This window comes from Rhea americana, unplaced genomic scaffold (genome assembly GCF_003343005.1).
Source record: "Rhea americana isolate MKP2758 unplaced genomic scaffold, rheAme1 scaffold_146, whole genome shotgun sequence".
NCBI lineage: Eukaryota > Metazoa > Chordata > Aves > Rheiformes > Rheidae > Rhea > Rhea americana.
Genome location: NW_028185550.1, coordinates 466561 through 487175, shown reverse-complemented (window position 1 = coordinate 487175; position 20615 = coordinate 466561). Strand labels below are relative to the sequence as shown.

General features: G+C 35.8%; 1 protein-coding gene across 1 annotated transcript in view; it reads left to right on the top strand.

The window, feature by feature from the left end:
* XPO1 (exportin 1) overlaps positions 1-20615 on the top strand; it is a 36737-nt gene that overhangs the window by 7856 nt on the left and 8266 nt on the right. The window contains exons 4-15 of the mRNA XM_085299157.1: positions 7805-7866; positions 7944-7988; positions 8098-8279; positions 8754-8802; positions 8906-9025; positions 9132-9260; positions 12650-12808; positions 15618-15815; positions 16514-16652; positions 18491-18672; positions 19625-19781; positions 19890-20053. Coding sequence (XP_085155283.1) covers positions 7805-7866; positions 7944-7988; positions 8098-8279; positions 8754-8802; positions 8906-9025; positions 9132-9260; positions 12650-12808; positions 15618-15815; positions 16514-16652; positions 18491-18672; positions 19625-19781; positions 19890-20053 — 1586 coding nt within the window. The remainder of the gene's footprint in view (positions 1-7804; positions 7867-7943; positions 7989-8097; positions 8280-8753; positions 8803-8905; positions 9026-9131; positions 9261-12649; positions 12809-15617; positions 15816-16513; positions 16653-18490; positions 18673-19624; positions 19782-19889; positions 20054-20615) is intronic.

The following is a 20615-nucleotide window of genomic DNA, read 5'->3' as shown; positions in this document are numbered from 1 at the left end:
GCAGCCTAACCTAGGCAGATGCAGGGGACTGGTTTTGGCTTTGAGGTAGAGCTTTTGGTTCTACCTGCTAGACACAGGAGAATCTCTTCAGCTGCCTGTGCTGTGTCTACAGCCCCATCACTATGCTTTCATTTTTCTAGCAAACTGGAAAGAAACTTCCCATGTGCTGCCAGTTGGACAACACTGATTTATGTGAATGACCTGTCTTTTGAACTTGTAAGCAGTCATAATCACTGTAGAATAGAAACACTAAGTAAAAGAATAGTCTTACCTGTTAATAGTCATTTTCTAGGCTGTGAAATATTCTAAAACTTGCTCTAATTCATGTAAGTGTGTGTGCAGCTAGCTTGCTGTAACTGAAAATGCAGTGTAGGGCAAACTCCAGCTTTCTATCATTGCAGGGAATCTCAAAATCTTAAAACACTTGTTTTTATTTTCCCTGCCCTATGCCTAGTAATTAAAGTGTTAAATTGCAGAGGTTGTTTTAGAGTAATTAAATGGAAATATATTGCGTAAGTTTTTACCCTCTGTGGTATAGGATTAGTGCTTATTCATACAGCTTTCTGTCAAGTTAGGATGACTTGGATTTCAGACTATAGAGTGCAACTACTTTAAATTGTTGACATCACAAACYTGCATATTGTCGCCATTCCGCACTTCTGTCTTGTTACTAAAAGCTGATTTTGGAACTTACTCCAAATTTTTATGTTCTGTTGTGAGCTCATTCTTAACAATGGTAAGATGCTATTTGAATTTCTGCTGCCACTGCTTTTGTTGTGAAACAATATTGATGAAAAGAAAATTGTAAGTTAATKAAGAATGTTAAAGAATGAAGAATGTTAGAGTGAGGTTTTCCCTTTTTTATGATTATTTTTCTTCTTTCTTTTTTTCACCCAATGATAGATTGACAAGTGGAGGGTAGGTCTTTTTGGCAGTGGAAATAAGGTTTCACATGCATTCTTATTTTGGAAACAACCTTACAAACTTTAGGAAACAGTTTCTCAAGAGAATGTAACTGGTTTAGTTGAAACTAAAGGAGGAGCACCCTGAAGTTGTCTTCTGTGTGCTTTAGCAATTAGGATGTGTGAACTTACTCCTATCTTTCTATATTCATATGACCACTCAGTTTCAGCATTTGTAAGTGGTTTTCTTAAACATATCTGCTGTTGGAGCAGAACAGGAAAAAAGGAAGGAGTCAGAATGAAGGTGTTACCAACCCTGCTTACTACTGCTTGCTGTTGAAGGGAGATACAGTAGAATAAGAGGTAACATAGAGACAGACTTATATGATACAGAATATACTTCAGTAATGGTGTGTCTTAAAAATATGTACTCTGAATGCATGCCATAGATGATAAGCAGTTGGATAGGTTGAGGATGTTGGCTGCTGTTTGGGTCACCTTACCACATCTGCTCTTGAGACACCAATATGCTGGATACGTGCCTGTTAAATGAGTTGTGAAACTGGTATGTTTGAACTGGGGCTTTCTGTGTTATTACTTTGCTGCTTGCAGGCATGGTAATACTATTTAGCTAGTTGCTGTCATCTGAGAAGATACAATAACCATAGCTTAATATATTACAATGCAAAATAAAATTACTCTCTGTAGTTACGCAGTAATCTGTTCATATGCGACTCCCAGTATTCTTTGTCTTCTCTGAAAGGGAATTGTCCTTCATCCTAACAAACTTGTGCCTTTTAATTCAGCCTTTGAAAGGAGGAGTCATACTCTTTAGTGTACAATGGCATTTGATCCATCTTGGCCTCAAAAGTAAAAAGAGAAAAATAGTATAAACAGTAGTATAAAATCTACTGCCTGGATGTTTCATCTCTACTCTCTTTCCATCTGCGTGTAAGTGAGGTTTTTTTAATTCCCCTCCTCTCTTGATAATACTAGATGATACAAGAGAACTGCTCCTCTCAGCTCATTGAGTCAACTTAATTGTTTGGGAGACAGTAAGATTGGTTAAATTGAAGCTTGATTCTGACTCCACTCATCCCTTTGGTTGGTAGGATTTTCCTGTTTGAAGTGTAACTAATAAAAAGTTGGGTGCAGGAGATTGAAACTCACTGTAACAAAGTTGTAGTAACAAAGTACTTCAGGCAAGTTTTAAATGAGTTGATTTTACTTGTATCTTACTTTATCAAACTTGGCATGTCTGGTTTGATTTGTGTTGCAAACACATTAGCTGACAACCACACTTTTGATGAGGAAGAAAATAAATCTATTGGAAAATAGTGGTTTCCACTTTTAGCAATAGCAGTGCTTGAAGATCTAAACTTAAGTAGATCTTACTTGAGCTGCAAGTGGAATAAAAACAGTTACTGGAACAATCTGAGAATTTTGGGGTAAATTAACAAATTTCATCAATTAGCTTGAATCATAATTTGGACTGAAAATTTTTTCTAGCTCAGCATGAAATTGTATATCAGAACAACTTGTTGGTTCTTGAGAATAAACAGGATTTTGTTACTCCTTTTGTCTGAATGTTGGGAACTTCTAGCTTCTAGCCTAGAGTTCTGAATGCAAGTAGGAAAACACGCTTTCTTTAGAAGATAATGTTCTTTGGGCTAGGTCTCTGTTCTTCTGTTCCTAAATTCGCTTTTTTTTTTTTTTTTTAACAATACTTTTTAGTCTTGAGCTACTCTGGCATTGGTATGTCTGAACTTGTGAATAGTTCTTCTTTCTCATGTATCACTTATTTCTAAAATTGAGGCTTGTAATCACTTTTGGAGAGTTTATTCTTCGTAATTCTAAACTAGGAATTGGGCAAAACAATTTCTGAAACACTTAAGAGATCTTAGTGATTACTCTGCTTTTTGGGGGGCCTCAGTGCGTGGATGTGTTTGGGTTTTTGTTTGTTTGGATTTTTTTGCTTTAGCAGCTAGCAGTTTGAACTAGTTCTGAACTACTTACCTAGACAAAAGTGGGATTTGTGGAACATAGGATCGTTGAAGTTTGGTTAGATAAAGCAAGTGTCAGGCCAGTGTGTTCAACCTTCAGGCATATTGAGTGATGGTTTATAGCAATGGATTAAACTTGCTTTTAAAAATGTACTTAACGTTTAAGAAAATGCTTGCTTATATACGAATGATGCGATATGTGATTTCATTCAAATCTTCTTCGAAACTGCTTTAGTGGGGGGGGGAAGAAAACAGACATATTTCAGAGCATCCTATGCAGTGATCAGCTTGTCTTATTTCAAGAGTATTGAACTATTATTATTGGGGGGGGGAACGACACATTATCATGATATTAAATTTCTTTAAATTCTGATTTTCAGTACAGCAGGTTGTTGAATAATAGTTACTTGCAAAGAATATCACTTGATTATAGTGCTATGGTCTAAACAGGATTTTTGTTTAAAGTGTAAAGCCTTCTGAGAAAGGCTTGTTGGTCTTCCAACAAGCTTGTTGGTCTTTAGTGATATGTTCCATTAATCCTGCAATGAACATGAAATGAAATTCTGTTTGTGTGAACAGAGAGAGCTCGTCTGTAGTGTTTTGAGTTTGAATGGATAAGCGCTTTTTCATTATGAAATCTGAATTGYTTGTTCAACTTCTCATTTTAAAGTTGAAAAAATGGAAGTGTTCAGAGACATGCCCCCCCCATCCCCATTCTCTATGTAATGAAGTGAGTGATGAGCTATATGGAACTTGTACTGGAGGGAACAAGATCTGTCCTCCTTCCTCTTTCTAAGAACTTCTATGAAGGCTGTTTTATCTAAAGCAAATAGATGCGAATTGATCAGGTTTGCCACTAATGATGGAGGATTTTTGCCATGTTCTGAAATGTATCATTCAATGACAAAACTGTAGGATATTTCATATTTCTCAATTTAGGCTGGATGCAGAACTAGTGAAGTTGTATAACTTTATGTTCCTCATGTCCTATTCTGCTGTAACTGTTGGCTAGCTCAGGTTGCCTATGAAACCAATTTCTCTCTAGAAGGGGGTTTCAGTTTGCCCATGCAGCCTATGTAGGAAGAACACCTGCAGAAGATCTGGTGATGACTGACAGAAGCTGTGATAACAGCCCTGGAGTCAGCTCTTCTGAAACAGACCAAAACCAGTCAGGGCTAGACATGCATATCTTGTTTTGACAATAATGTCCAGCTGCTTTGCAGTGCATAACTGCTCGAGCATTGTGTAGCTCAGATAAGGAAGTAGCTTCAATAGATAAAAGGGGCTTCTAGGATAAATGCGTAGGCAGAACTCACTTTAATATGACCCATCCCTCCAGCAGCTTCCCATCAGCTGCCCTTCTGTGTGGTTCTCTGGGCTCCCTGTGCACTTACAAGTGCAAGTCCTTCATTAAATCTAATTTGTTTAACCCTTCACATCTCTCTATGCCAGTATCTGACTCTCCTTTCTCACCTTACAGTCACAGCCTGCCTCTCCATGGAGAAGCAGCTTTCAGTTAAGGACTACAGTATCTAATACTTGTATAGAATTTTTCCAAAAGGGCATAAACTAGAGGAGTACACTTGCTACATTATATCATCCTTGCTGTATCTTCCTTTCATATTTTATTTACGAAAAATGCTAACCAAAGCACCATTCCAGACCTTCTGACAATGATGATGTCCCAGCCTGTCTGGTGATCAGAACATGATTTGATGTTGGAGCTAGGTTGATTTACTAGTTAACTGGTGCGGAAAAAGGTGTTGCACACATCTGCATGTGCTTCTTGATGTCTTTGAGCCAGTACTGGTGTTTGGCTCTTTAGTGAGCTGATTCAGGGAGCTAAACTAATACAAAATAGTTTTTAAACAACTTTTAAACTAAATTAATTTCTTCAGTAATGCTAGTTTTCTACTAGTCTGACATCTGAATAAACTTGTGGCTGGATGCTGTGAGCACCAGTGCCCTCTCAATGGAAGTATTGGAATGGAAAACAGGGACTGCGCCCTTTGGTGCAGGTTGTAATGAGATCAGCTTAGCTTTTGTCAGATGGGTCTTTGGAGATTGTTACTTTTGTGACCTGTGTATTATGGTTGAGGCTTTTGTGTTTATCTTCTGGAAGGCATGTTTTCCAGGAATAGCAGTCTCTTCCAGTCCGGTGGCTCAGTGAAGTGTCAAAACTTGGCAGTTTTGTTCTTATCTTCCAAGACTTGTTCAGCTGCTTCCCTGATGGAAGGAGATCTATGTTCTCGGTAGTATTTGTGTGACTTGTGCATGCCCAATGCCTGCCTCATTAAGATAAATGCTTTCCTGTAAGTCCCCAGAACACCCTGAATTTAGGGAATGCAGTGGGCTACTATCCTTGAACAGTGTTTTTGGACTTCCTCTGCTGAAAAACAGTAACTAGCATACTTTGTCAGAGTATAAGCTTAAAATACCTATTTTTTTACTCCAAATTATTTAATCTTCCTATGGAATAATTTTAAAAAACTGTTAAAATTTTGAGTAGAAAGTGTAATACTTCCAATAAAAATACATGCAGTTGTGGAGAAAAAAAAATGGGGAACTGGATAGCTTACACGTTTTAAAGGATCAAGAATATGACTTTGTTAACTGGATGGAAGCCCTTAAAAGCCTGCAGTGTTGATGTGACATCTGAAAACTAGTTAATCCTTTCATATTGTCTAATTGCTGAGCTACAGTCACCATTTTTTCAGTGGAGAAGCTTTGGAACTGAACAACAGTTTTCATCTGCCAGTGGTGTCAAGGCCAGGTTGATCGTAGCACAGCATGCAAGAAGTAACTGGACAGCCTAATTCTATCGATACAGCAAGATAGTGAGTGCTACAACTTTGGAATCACAAGTCTAAGAGCAATGTTTGTTGCAAAGAGTTGCAACAATAGGCTTCTCATAGTAGTTTGGCAAACAGTTATAATATCATAGCTTCTGGCATTGTAAACCTGTTTCTGTACTATTTTAGGGACTTCTCTATCTCATCTGTGAATTACCGTAGTGCTTTGTCATCATTTGTGAGGGTTCTTTTGTTAAGCTTTAAAATATTAGGACAACACAATAATGTCAGATAAAGACCAGTACTTTTTTAATAGCCCCTTTCCGGTGGCTGACAGTGATAATCACTTTGTTAATACATGGATTTTTTTGGCATAGCATGGATTGATCCAAGTTGGTAGTGATGAAAAGATTCATTTACCATTGAAACTACCTGTAGAACTGTTCTTCTCTGGTGTGCATCTAACACCTGAAAGTCTAGCTGTATTTTTTCCAGATTTCATGAGAATACAAATACAAAACTGAATAGAACCATTCCCTTTTAATCCTGTTCCTTGTTCTGAAATGCAAAAATTATATATATATATATATATATATATATATATATATATATATATATATATATATTTATATATATTTGGTAAAGTCTTAAAAATCTTGTTTATAATATTGGGAAAGAAACCACTGTGGAAATAAAACATCTTGAACATAAAACATTCCTCTCTGTGAACTTGAGAGCTTTTCTATAATCTTCATAGTACATTCTGTCTGCATGAGTCAGTTGACTGTCCTGTTAAGTAATTAAAAGTAGATTTTGGCTTCATGAAGATGAACAGCAAAATATTTTCATATTCTAAAACTTTCCTGTGACAAGAAAACTCTTGCCCAGTTTGAAGGGTTTAATCTGTAGTGTGCTAAGATTTGATTGTCGTGGCAAAGCTGAATTGAAATGATTGTGGGCATAATGTATCAAAAATCACTTGAAAATCCTTTGTTTCAAGGTTTTCAGTGATTGATAGGTTTAATAGTGTGGGGGTTGATGGCAAGATGGAACTTCAAGTCAGTATAGTTTACTACAAAGCTTGGGTTTTTTTGTATGTGCTGGAGCTTAAAACTCTCAAGTCACTTTAAAATACTTGGTAGCAGAAATAGACAAAATGAGTGATTTAAATACAGTCCTTGTTCCCAGTTGACATAATGTTATTTAAGGGAGGAGAATGGAAAACAAAACAAAACCCAAGTTTAGAAAAGAGTTCTGTAAACCATAGCAGCCTTCTATGGTATAAAAGCACACTAGTCCAAACCCAAGTGAAACAGACTACATGGGTGAATGGAGTTTTACTAAGGCTTTTTCTTGTAACGTGCTGGCAAAACTTAGCTAAGATGAGGCATGGTATTTTGCTTTTAAATGCTATGCCTTTAAATTTCCTATGTTAAAGCGAATCGGCTAAATAAACTGTAGTATCTCTGAAGCTTTACATGCACTGCAGGCATTTCACCAAAACTTCCCTGTAATTCTAACTGAATGGTATTGAAACTAGAGTTATGCTTAGAAAACTTTGTTTTTGAAGTATACTCTACTGAGAAGCATTAATCAAAAAGGCAGTAAAGGGCTCTTTTTCCGTGTTGTGTCCTGTCGTTGTAAACATCATTTAGCGGAAACAGTAAGAATGTATTTGTTAACTTTGGAATTATTAAGTATGACCTGAAAATGCATAATAGGTGGAAATACATTTCACTGAGGGAGCTCTATAGCAGCTTTTGTAAGCACCTAGCAAAGTACCTGTCATGCCTAGACAGTGCTGGATGCCATCTCTTCATGTTCAGCCTAATAATGTTCTGCTGTCCTTAGGCTGTTTCTTTTATTTTATTAAAATAGCTGAAGCCTAGTATCATCTAGTGTGTTTGAAGTGTCCTCGAAGAACTGATAAACAGGTATATTCTTCCTAATCAGCCCACAAGTCAAGAGTGGTATACATCTACACATGCACATATTCCTGAGAGAGGTTGCTTTTTAAACACATGTGAAGAATCTGAATTCAAAAGTATTTATTACTACATTCATGACATTCGACCTAGTTGAAAATAAATTCTCAACTCTTCTGCAGGTATAAAAAAATATGTTGTTGGCCTAATTATCAAGACCTCATCTGACCCAACATGCGTCGAAGTAAGTGAATTTTCTTCAGGGGAGGAAAAAAGAGGGGAATATTACTCATAACCTGACTGTCCTTTTCTCTTCTCCAGAAAGAAAAAGTGTATATTGGGAAACTGAATATGATTCTTGTTCAGGTAAGCTGAGTTCATCACATTTATAATTTTATCTTAGAGTTCAGAATATGTGATTTTACACAAGTAAGTGGAAAAAGTGTGCTAATCCTGTGGATGTTTCAATTTTCAGATACTGAAACAGGAATGGCCAAAGCACTGGCCAACTTTTATAAGTGATATTGTGGGAGCAAGTAGGACAAGTGAAAGCCTTTGTCAGAACAATATGGTGATCCTTAAGCTATTGAGTGAAGAAGTGTTTGATTTTTCCAGTGGCCAGATAACTCAAGTAAAAGCTAAGCATTTGAAAGACAGGCAAGTATATGTATTTAATGCTTATTAAATAGGTTGCACTTTGTGCTTGCTGCTGAATAGTTGCTTTCTAAAGTTTTGACTAAACACCTACAGTTACCAAATTTTATTTCTGAGGCTAAGTGGAATACTATTTTCTCTTGAAAGAAGGATTGTTTAGTGATAAACTTACCTTCGTACAAAGGTATTTTTGCATCGTTGCATGTAGGTTCCGTTGACAGATGGTCCTACCCTTTCAACAGAGCATTGAAAATTGCCTGTGTTTCTAAGGCAGAATTTGCAGGCACAAACTCAGGGCACTTCAACAAATGTGTGTGTTCCTCTCAAAATTGGTAATTGTGACTGCTTCTATGGACCTAGATCTCTAGAACCTATTCTGTGACTATAGATACTTTACTGATTAAAATAGATAGGATTGTTTGTAAAATGTGATAATGCTGACTTTCTAATATTTATTTATTTATTTATTTTTTACAGTATGTGCAATGAGTTCTCTCAGATATTTCAGCTGTGTCAGTTTGTAATGGTAAGTCTGATTTACTTTCCACTGGGTTTTTATAACCATCTCTCCCCCTCCCCCATCATGCCTAGTAATTTCTCATTAAGGAACACCAATGGTCCTGTTGCAGGAAAACTCCCAAAATGCACCCTTAGTCCATGCAACTTTGGAAACTTTGCTACGATTTCTGAACTGGATTCCTCTAGGATATATATTTGAGACCAAGTTAATCAGCACACTAATATACAAGGTACTCACTTTAAAAAAGTATATTTACAGTTCTTAAATTTAGTACTTATTAAGAAGCTTAACATATGACACTCTTGTAATATGTTTGACTTTTCTTTTCTCAATAGTTCTTAAATGTTCCCATGTTTCGAAATGTCTCTTTGAAGTGCCTCACAGAGATTGCAGGTGTCAGTGTAAGCCAATATGAGGAACAGTTTGTAACACTTTTTACATTGACCATGATGCAGTTAAAACAGGTAATGTTTTTAAAACAGGTAATATTTTTAATTTTTTTCATTTGACTATATCATATAGAGAAATCAACTCTTATGGAACCTAGTTCAATTTACAAATTCATATTCAATATAGAGGTCTTGATGAGAAAATGCTGTTTGTACTTTATTGTGCCATTTAATCGTATTTATGGCTTGATCAAAACACGTAAAGTATATTGTCTGTGGCTATAGGCTATAGCTGTATATCTACTAGATCAGTTTGTTTGGATTAATCCAAGAGTTTCTGAGGGCTTGAGCTCTCTGGGGAAAATTCAGAGAAATGCAGAGAAATGCAGCAAAATGTAGTATTACTTCTAAGGCTTATTTCAGTTTGAAAGTGATGGAAACGTTTTTCAAGGATTTTGGTGGTGCGACATATAGCAGTATTTCTAATGATGTAATTTTGTGGTCTTCACAAGCAGTTCAATACCTGAGATTATAGTTTCTTCTCAATGTTTTTGTAACTGTCCACATAAGCTGCAGTCTTCTGTACATAGCTGCTACATCGTGCTTGTTCAGTCTCTTTCTAAGCCTCATATAGAATGGATTCTTTGTCAGTCTCCAGTATCTGGAAGGGTGTATTCTTGACGTTCAAAACTAGAAAGAGTTCTGAAGAGTTTTCTGAGTAACCTTAAATGTAGTTACTTTTGCAAGAATTGCCTATAGACCCAAACTGTTTCTGCTGACATGAAGGCAGGTTATCTTGCTGTGAGGAAAATTCACACTATTAAAAGCAATTAATTCAAATTCTTTCACTGGTATGTTTGAAAATATACATTGTTTCATCATAAAAATGCCACCTTCAAATCTGTGGCTTGTTTATACATTACCAGCGCTCTATCAGCGCGTCTGTTTTGAAGGTTATTTTCTCAGATGATTATATCTAGTATAACTTTCATTAAATGCAGTATCCTTACTGGATACAAAGAACTTCTCTTGCGTTTCTAAGCAGCTTGGACTATACAGCCTACCCTTTTGGTGTAGGGTGAGAACTACGTAAGGAGAAAAAGGTCTGAAATTTTGTGCTGTTCTGTGCAAACTGTTATTTGCTGTAATGAAATAACTGATAGATTTACTAGAGAATACAAATCTTGATCATCTATTTCCATTTTAGATGAGGTTCTTGGTTAGTGATCTCTAACTGGCAGCCTTATCCCGTGATTTTGGTTTTTTTTATTATAAAACTCCTAAATGTTGTATGTGACAAATTAATTTCTCCTAGTTCTATTGAAATAAAATGCATTTATGAAGAAATGCAGTATTGTCCATTCTCAACCTGAGAGGCAAGTTAAGGTCATCATAAATGCATCTAAAATACTGTGTAACTGAAGTATACTTGTTACTAAGAGGCATAATTCTTCAAAATAGAAAATGAACCATTTCTTTATTACAGATCAGGTCCACAAACTACATAAGCTTTTGTTTCTTTGCTGTCACTGCACAGATTGTTTTATTACTGTGTTTTTGCACTGCAGTGTGAAGAACTATCTCAAGCTCATCTAAACAAGCAAAGAATATGCTTGATTCCCACTTGGTTGGACAGAAGTGTAGAATATGTTTATTTGAGATCCTTCTTTCTTAGCTTTGTTCAGTTTTACTGTTCTGATTATAGTGAACTAGATTGAATTCCTCTAGCAGAAATCCTAGTATCTAAATTCAAAGTATGAAAAGTGCAGGAGTTCAATTCTGCTGCCAGTGTTTTATTCCCTGCTTCTTTTGGACTATTTTCTATTTTGAAACATTGGCTTGTAACAGGAACTATGACTTTTTTTTTAATCATAATTAATTAACTCGGAGATAAGCTGCCTTAAAGGTAGTTTTTCTTTTGATGATGTAACAGCAGACTACAAGCAGCTACTGGGTTGAAAACTTTCTTAATTGTTTTAAGCTAACACTTCAGAAAAGAGACACAGTCATAAGATTAAAAAAAGTAGTTCTTACAGAACATATCCTGATACRGTGGGGGTTACGTGTTAGAGTATCTATCTTTTGACTCTCTTGAAGCATCAGCAGAAATTCTGGGGATTAGCTAGTTCCACCAATTGCTTCTGAAATCAACAATTGATTAGCAAGGAGCATTTACAGCRTGAGCTAGGCAGGTGAGGAACTGCTGTTGCTCAGTGTACATTGTTTAGGCTGTGAGGTATTTTGTATGGAAGCTCCCTCCCATATTTTTAAGGGAAGGAAGTAGAGGATGATCCTTCTCATCCATATTAGTGGAAGATATTCTCATGCCTAGGTTGTTGATTTTGAGCATTTTTTTTTAACGACGTCATGTTGATTCTGTTTTTAATGTTAATTTCCCTTTTTTTCCTCTTCTGTTTGCAATGTTCCTTTATCTTCTAGATACTCTAGAACCACATAATCTGCATACTTCTACTTAAATCATGCCTCCTCCTTCCTTCTCCACCCCTATACAGGTTTCAAGTAGACCTATAGAATTTTTATATAGTTAGAATAAATCTACTCTTTTGCATGCATCAAACTCATCTTACGGATTAGGTGCCTGATCACTACTTTCTCATTTTTTGTAGATGATGGTTTCAATTCTAAATAGTATATTCTAAATAAATATATCTAGTCTAAGTTTTCTTAAAACATCGGTTGAATGCAAAAATGACTATTTGGCATAAATTGTAGCTTACAAGTTTTTAGCATTGCGTAATTGTTGTATCTGAATTTGACCAGAACTGTTGTATTTGTTACCAAAACTTGATTTTTATCTCTTAGCTTTGTAAAATAAAGTATTAGAGAACAAATGCACAGAAATCTGTCAGCAGTGAAGACATTAAACTTTCTASTCTGTTCTGTGAGTTAGTAGTGTTGACTTTAAAGAATGTTACTCAATGACAGTATTGAAAATGATTTGTATAATGAAAGAACTTAAAAGCTGGGGCATCTCACAGGAGGTATTGCAGAGATCTGTACAAGGTCACTGAAAAACACTTTTATATCTTTTGGGAATCTTCCGTACATTTTCTGAATATTGTGGAGGACATCTTTCACGGTGGTTCTAACATGATGATGCAATGTTTTGAAACCGAATGCTGTTAGGGACAGCTAAAACTTTTTTAGAACAACATTGCCTGATGAAAGATGTTTTTTAAAAAAGTGTATACCTTTCTTGTTACCAGCTGCTGTTTTATGAAGGATGGAAAAGGGCTGTTTAATTCATTAGAACTGTTCATAGCTGTTTACATTTTTGCTTTGTAGTCTGTCTCAGGAACAAATCTTCCTTGCAGGAAGAAGGGGATACAATGAAAAGCAGTAATCCTTTTTTCCCGAAAGAGTAAAGTATTTGGTAAGACGTAATAGTGTTACTTCTGTATAAAACAGGAAATTCTTAATTATGTCCAAATTCTTTTTATTAGATGCTTCCTTTAAATACCAATATTCGACTTGCATACTCAAATGGAAAAGATGATGAACAGAACTTCATTCAGAATCTCAGTTTGTTTCTTTGCACGTTCCTCAAGGAACATGGTCAACTTATAGAAAAGAGATTAAATCTGAGGGAAACATTGATGGAGGTAAGTTACTCAGTTTATCCAGATAAATATAACCAATATGTTCTAATATAACCCATTTGTTCTAATACTCATACCTCAAAGGATGTTACTAATACAATCTTTAGATCACAGCACTTAATAGTTTTTTGTCTTCTAACCACCATTTCCTTCCTGCACAAAAACGAATTCACATGAATACTAGAAAGCTTTAAAAATTTTTGTTTTCTAGCATATTTTAATGGCATTTTATTTCCAATAATCTTGTGCTAATAAAATGTCTGAAGACTATAGGTCTAGGGGCTTTTTTCTGTTCTCTCCCTCCCCTTCTCTTTCTAAGAGATGCTATATTTTTCCATGGTTGTTCTTGTATGGTGTTTTGTTTTAACCTCTCTATAGAGAACGTGTTGCTATGATTTTTGTCACCTGTGAGCTGCTTCATACACAACATTTTTTTCCATGTCCAAGCTTGGTTTCTTGGATACAGCACATAGAGGAATTCGGTGCTTTTGTCCTAGTGTAGCTTTGTGCCTAACATGCCACTTCCCAAAGTTTAACTGAAAGGTTTTAAATAAAATCCTCAAAGTCAGTGTTCTGTTTCTATATAATACAGACAAYGTATGCCAGTAACACTTAACAATTCGGCAGAGCTCTGCCTTTAGTTACTAATGCACGCTTTATCCTGGTCTTAGAGGAGGTCCTGCAGACCTTGATTATCTGTTGACTTTGTAAGATTTACAGTTTTCCTCCTTTTCTGCTTGTTCCCTTTTATTGGTGACTGCAGCATTCTTTTCAAAGAATGCGGAGGAGGTTTACTGTCAAAATGCTAGGATCTGTGGTAATGTAAGTAATGGAAATTCAACTAGAAATGAAAGGATGGGAAGACTTAATTCTAGATGACTACTAAACAGTAAAGTTACCACCCCATACAGTAGTGGAACTGTATGACAAGTAGTGGAACTGTATGACAAGTAGTGGAACTGTATGACAAGACTAGGGATTTTTTTTGTGTATGTGGTTTGTTTTGTTTTTAAACTGTGAATAAAACTTTTGCTGAGGGTCAGCTGTTCTGTGGTGGCTTTTTGCTAGCTCCTTCCCAGTGGTGAGCTCCAAGGGTATGAAACTGGCTGCACAGCCCCTTGAAGCGCCACTCCTGTGCCCTGAATTCAAGCTGTGTGCAGATAGGGAGTGAACAGGGTGAAGAGCTGAACTGAGACAGAGGCAGAAAAATAATACTTCAACTTAAACCTGGAGAGCCAAGTTTCACTGGGAGGAGGAAGCACATCTTTGTGGAGTAGTTCTGGTATAATAAATGTACATCTGAATTTTTGTCCATTTTCTGGCTAGTATGTTTCTTCTGGGGGTAGTCTTCTGTAAAAGCGTGTGTCATAAGTTATTTGCTAATAGCAAGTTGTACCTCATTTAAGAGATGGACTAAGAGCATCATTTAGCTTGCTTAAACAATTTTAGAAAGCTGTCAGATCCCTGAATAATTGCATAAATCAAAAGGACTAAGCTATTTCTAAATAACTGAATCAGGTGAACGCAGCTCAAGTTTCAGCTTCTGAAGAGACTGTGTCATGAAGACCTGTGTGAACAGCTGACATAGTTTTTGTGTCCTGTGCAATTGCTGGTAAATAAGGTGCAATTTTTAGGTCTTGCCCCTTGTGTTGTCAGGTGTAACTGTGTTAAATTCTTAAAGATGGGCATCTACAAAACTCAGTTCCGAATGTCTTCAGGTCTTGTGTTACAATCTTGAAATGTTTCACAAAGTTCTTTAGCTGATGGTAAAATGTTWAAAAAAAAAAAAAAAAAAAAAACTTTTCTATTTTGCAGTGTAAGAGAACTTTTGAAAGTGGTTGTACGGCTAACCTATCCTCTCTTGCCTTCTGGCTGTAGCAGATTTTCTGGAATTGTTTCACTGATGTATGTGCCATGTATGCTGATGTGAAGAAACTTGCATAAGATATTGCAAGCAAAATTAATGAGAAAATCTAATGAGTATGTGGGACTAGTGCCAAGTTGTTTTGAATYCCTCTTTTGACATTGTAGATGTGGATACTGAATCAGCTGTTTACAGTCTAGTCTAACATCCTTTGAATCACTGTAGTATCTGGCCTATATTAGTGTATTTAGATTTCATTGTTTCCATCAGGTTTGTTCTCTGGTGGACTACTGACTGTATTTTTCACCAAGGAATAGAAGAAATAAGCTAGGCTTAAAATGTTAGATTATGTGGTTATAACTTCTCTAGTGAGTAGTTTGCCCTTCGCCTTTCAGTCTTCATGCTGACTGTTTTGTCAGTAAAGTTGAAAATGTTTTGGTAATGCCTTCTGTTGAATGCAAGCGAGCAATGTGATTTCAGCATTTGTCTTTGGTTCCTCAGGATGTGAGGATTTAAACAAAGGAGCAATCTTGAGAATACCAGTCACTGAAACTAGCTGTCAAGGGCTTTTGAGACTATAAAGCAAAACTCCTTCAGAAGGCTCCAGAGGCTGTGGTTTTTTTTGTTTTGTTTTGTTTTTTGTTTTTTTCTTTTTTAACAGGCTGATTTGGGTACTTTTTTAAAGAGATTTTTAGCCTATTTTAATTCTTAAAAATTGGCACATACTTTCGAAACAATAGCAGTTGATAAGGTGCTTTGTTTCCGAGTTGCTGCTCCATTGGTCAGAACTCTTGGCTTGTAAGTAATGTTACTGCAGTGTTAATGCCTTGTTCTTATATTTTATGATAGTTTTCGATTTGATCAGTATTTGGATAAGAGAACTTGAAGCAATACAGTCTTGTCTTCACAAATGATTAGTAATCAGTTGTGTAAATTGCACTTTTCCAGGCTCTTCATTATATGTTATTGGTATCAGAAGTTGAAGAAACTGAAATATTCAAGATTTGTCTTGAATATTGGAATCATTTGGCTGCTGAGCTGTACAGGGAGAGTCCATTTTCAACGTCTGCTTCTCCGTTGCTTTCGGGAAGTCAACACTTTGATGTTCCTCCAAGGAGACAGCTTTATTTGCCTGTACTATCCAAGGTAATCCATGCTTAAGTAAAGGTATTGTGAAGCTTTACATACTATTCTTAAGTTCAGACATCTTGCCTCATGTAAGGGGAGATTTCAGAAAACTTGTCCTGCTTTGAGTGGTTGTTAGTTAATTCAACTCTAGTCATTAAATTTGCTGCAATTGCCAAGATTTTTGATTAGTACTTCTAGACTAGGCTGAAGATGAGGATGCTGGTGGATGATATGAGTATTAAAAAAATCTTAGCTTTTCTTTTTTTCCGGCTATTAAGAACATGATTGTTTTAAAAACATTGTAAGATATGTATCAGACAATTTCTTTAAAAAAGGGCTTGCTGGTTTTCTTCCATGGTAGCACTGCAACAATGAACTTCAACCTTGGGGCAGAACTATTGCATAGGATTTGCTCAGTAGGCTTACTAAATCATATTGTTACTTGGTTTGCACCTTGGTGGTGTTTGTATTTCGTTATGAAAATATAGCTGTTTTCTGGTTGGAAAAGGAGGCAAACTCAATATTTTCTTTCTTTTTTCTTTTTTTAATGGTGGTGGGTTTGATTTTCCACTCAGGAACAAGATTTCTCCCAAAGTGCTGAAAATGCGTGTTACCTGATAGAATGCCAGACCAAAGTGCTTTAGAGTCTGTGGAGCTATGTGCATATTTTCTTGTTACAGCTTTATTAAATTTAAACCTTTCTTTGTAAAATACAGGTCCGATTGTTAATGGTTAGCCGTATGGCTAAACCAGAAGAGGTGCTAGTTGTGGAAAATGATCAAGGAGAAGTAGTACGAGAATTCATGAAGGATACAGATTCCATAAACTTGTATAAAAATATGAGAGAAACGTTGGGTAAGTTGTACTAGCAACTTGGTGTTCTTGTCCTGTGCAACTGCACCAGCTGCATGTATGTTACAGAATGCTAGCTTATGCTCTTAGTTACGTGGGGGTAAGATGAYTGGCAGTGAGAAGTAGTACAAAAGCTTGAAAGGAGGAGTGGTTGGAGCTTCTTGGGTTTGAACATGTAGTGCTCTTGTGCAACTTAGTTAAGTAGTCATATACAACCTAGTATTTGTTACTGTCTTTTTTGCATTGAAAACCTTAGTGATATTCCTCTGCTAAAATCTTTCAGGTTGAGTGAAATCTCAGTTTTGTCATGCTACTCCCAAATGTTGCATGGCAAGTTAGAGATACGAATCTGAAGATCAGATCAAATCTATAGATCATTTAATTTTACTCCTATATGTGGAAAACTGTGAGGTGTAAGTTTTGTTTTTTGGAGGGAAAAAAATCTTTCTAGCCATATGACCAAAAATTAATTGTATATACATACGTAGAAAGTTTTAAATGGGAAGGACTTCCCTGAGGAGTTTCAGCTTCACGACATGCTAATTATTTTTCACTCSTAGTTGAAATATTCTTGTGTAGACCAAGTACTTACTGAGCTTCAGAAAGGTTGTCCGAAGTTACTGATGAAGTCTTAAAATGACTTCACCTGGAAATCTGTGTAAAAGCTGTTAGGGAACACATAGAAAAAGCTAAATGTTGCAAGTACACTAAAGAATAACACAGTTGATATTTCCATTATACTTAAAGTAGCACACGTTTTATTCTTAGTGTAAGTTGATATTGGGGGGGGTGTGCATTTCCATTGTCCTTTGAAGTCTCATGTTCAGCTGTGAGCATTTTTTTCAGAGAATAAATGGCCCCTGTGTACTGTAGTGATAAATGATTTTTTTTTTTTTTTGTGGTAAGAGAGAAATTCACAAGCCCTAGCTGCCACTTGGATCACATGTCTAAGCATTAGGGTCAGAGCATCAGCTCTTTAAGGATTTTTTTATTAAATGCAAATGTTTCAAGGAATCATTGTTTAATAACAGGTTAACGAATAAAGAGTTTTAAAAAAATTCTGTGACGTAGGAAGTAAAAACATTAAATGTGGGTTTTTTAATTCTAATCACTGTACTAGTGACACTGTAAGTGCAGTTAGCAGTAGATCAGTTGTAATATCTTTCTATGGGAGTTTTTTGTTTGTTGTTGTTTTTTTGTTGTTGTTGTTTTGTTTGTTTTTAAACAGCCATAGTCATAGTTCTGGATACAGGATTGTTTATGCAAAAACAGATGTAGTTATCAAGTGTTTGATTTGTAGTATAATGTTACTGTTTACAATATACTATTTTAAATAGAAGATCATTTTTAAATAAAAAAAATGAGTGCAGTGGAAGTTACAGATTTTTACAGTGCCATAGAATGCTGATACTAGTCTTAAATTGCTTYTGACTTGTTGGGATTTAGAATTTTGTATTAGACTAATCCTATTAGAAGCTGATGCAGGTGTCTGTGTCAGTTATGATACATGAATCTTCCCATCTAGACTTGTTTAGGGGAGAGCCTTACCAGCAGACTTAATGACAGAGCATTAAAGAACAGAGGAAAATTACTGACTTCTTACATGTAGTATAAGGTCCCCAATAGCTAGCCATTCCTATATTTAACCTGTAAGTCATGGTTATGAACTCCTTTTGTTAATTATTTAACTTAACTTTACTGATCTGACTGGTACACAAGACACAAAATAAGCTGGTTCAGTTTTCATAAAGCTTGTGTGTAGGGTTTGGCTGAGATCCTGTAGAGCTGTGATCCGGGTTGTTGCCTAAAGATCTGCATGTTCAATGTTAAATGTCTTTCAGTTTATCTTACACATTTGGATTATGCGGATACAGAACGAATAATGACAGAAAAACTTCACAATCAAGTGAATGGAACAGAATGGTCATGGAAAAATTTGAATACCCTATGTTGGGCTATAGGCTCAATCAGTGGAGCAATGCATGAAGAAGATGAAAAAAGATTTCTTGTTACAGTAATTAAGGTATCATGTTGCAAAACTAATAACTGTGTCACACTTTGTAGTTTATGCTCAATAAATTAAGTTTAAAAAAGCATTGTATGTTTAGTAAGGTACGTGGTATGGCAGAAAAGTTGTTTGGGATAATTTACTGGGAAATGTTAAATCTTAGATTTAAGGCTGACAGATTCTTCAGTTATGAACAATGCATTAATCTACATAGCCTTCTCTGAAAATTTCAGAGAAGTTAGCTTATGATAAGCTCCCCTCCCCCCCCGAGATAGAAAGAGATGGGAAGGGATAGGTAATGAAATAAAGGATGGTGGCAGTATGACCTACATTGTGTCTTGTTCTTGCGCTCTTGCCATACATGTTGTATTTACCAAAATTTACTTTGATCAACAAACAGAAAATGGCAAAATAYCAGAGTGCTAGCTGGTTAAAAACGTTCATTACGAGAATAATTGGACTGATCTTAAAGATCATATGAATTTGTATTAGAGTATTTCATTCAGTTCACCACCACTAGTATAATATAATTATTGAGTTCTTCATGTTGAAATAATCATAGAATGCAGTTCTTCAAATAGTGAGGTTTAAGATACTGAACCTGTTGTGATCTGAAAAGATTGATGTATGTACTCATGTATGAAATTAAATGTAAGCAAGCAGTCCTAAGGAGGAGTTTCAATTCAAGGTAGATACTGATGTTATGGCCTCATTGCCTTTATTTGATGTGGAATCTATATATGGATGTATAGATTCAACTAGTTGGTCAATACTTAACTATGTGGGACCTGTTGAATTCTTCCTTAAAAAAGATTTTAGGTATATCTAAAATGCAGGTTTCACAGTTGGCTTTCTTGGTTTGTCAGCCACTTCCCTTTAACTGATTTTAGTATTTTATAGTTGGTCCTGTAATGCTTTTAATTGAACCAGATAAACTTGAGGAAACTAAAAATATTTTATTTTGTAGGATCTCCTGGGACTCTGTGAACAAAAGCGAGGAAAAGATAATAAAGCCATTATCGCATCAAATATAATGTATATAGTAGGTCAATACCCACGTTTTTTGAGAGCTCACTGGAAATTTTTGAAGACAGTAGTCAACAAGCTGTTTGAATTTATGCATGGTAATTATCTATTTTCATTTGTTTTCATTTCTAAAAACAGATGCTGGTGTACGTATATATGCATATATAGAAAAAATACAATGCAGTAACTGACTTGATTTAATTTAGAAACCCATGATGGTGTTCAGGATATGGCTTGCGATACCTTCATAAAAATAGCACAGAAATGCCGCCGACATTTTGTTCAGGTTCAAGTGGGAGAGGTCATGCCGTTTATTGATGAAATCTTAAACAATATTAATACAATCATCTGTGATCTTCAGCCACAACAGGTATGTTTAATTCAGGGATGTGGGTAATATGTAGTAGTTCCTGAAGACCATAAAGATACTCTCTAATGGAGTGTTACTGGCAGTGGTTTAAAACTTGAATTGTATTCTTTATTTTTGATAGTGTTATGGCACAAATAGCATGATCAGGTTGCATTACAGAGATCTTAATTTACATACTTCCAAGGAGAATTAAAGCGAGTTTAGTTGGAGTTCTGACTTCTGAAATAAATTTTTACAACAAAATCATTTAAGATACTGAATATAACTTGATGGTTCTTATCTGGGGTAGAAGCGTATCCTACTATAATGGCATATAGCTCATGTAGGTGCAAGAAAAAAAAGCAAAGGGCCCATCTCTAAGGAGGGCTACAGCTCATAAAGTGAGTAGCATGCACCTAGGTCATGCACTGATCATGTGTTACAATAAAACTTTGGGCAGAGTGGGTCTGGTATCTGGAAAAAGATACTTAAGAGTGATGGTATCCAGTCTACAGTTGAAATGCCCTTTGTAATATTCAGTTGCAACTTGTGTGTAGGTCTTAAGTCAGCCTAAAGTTCTGTA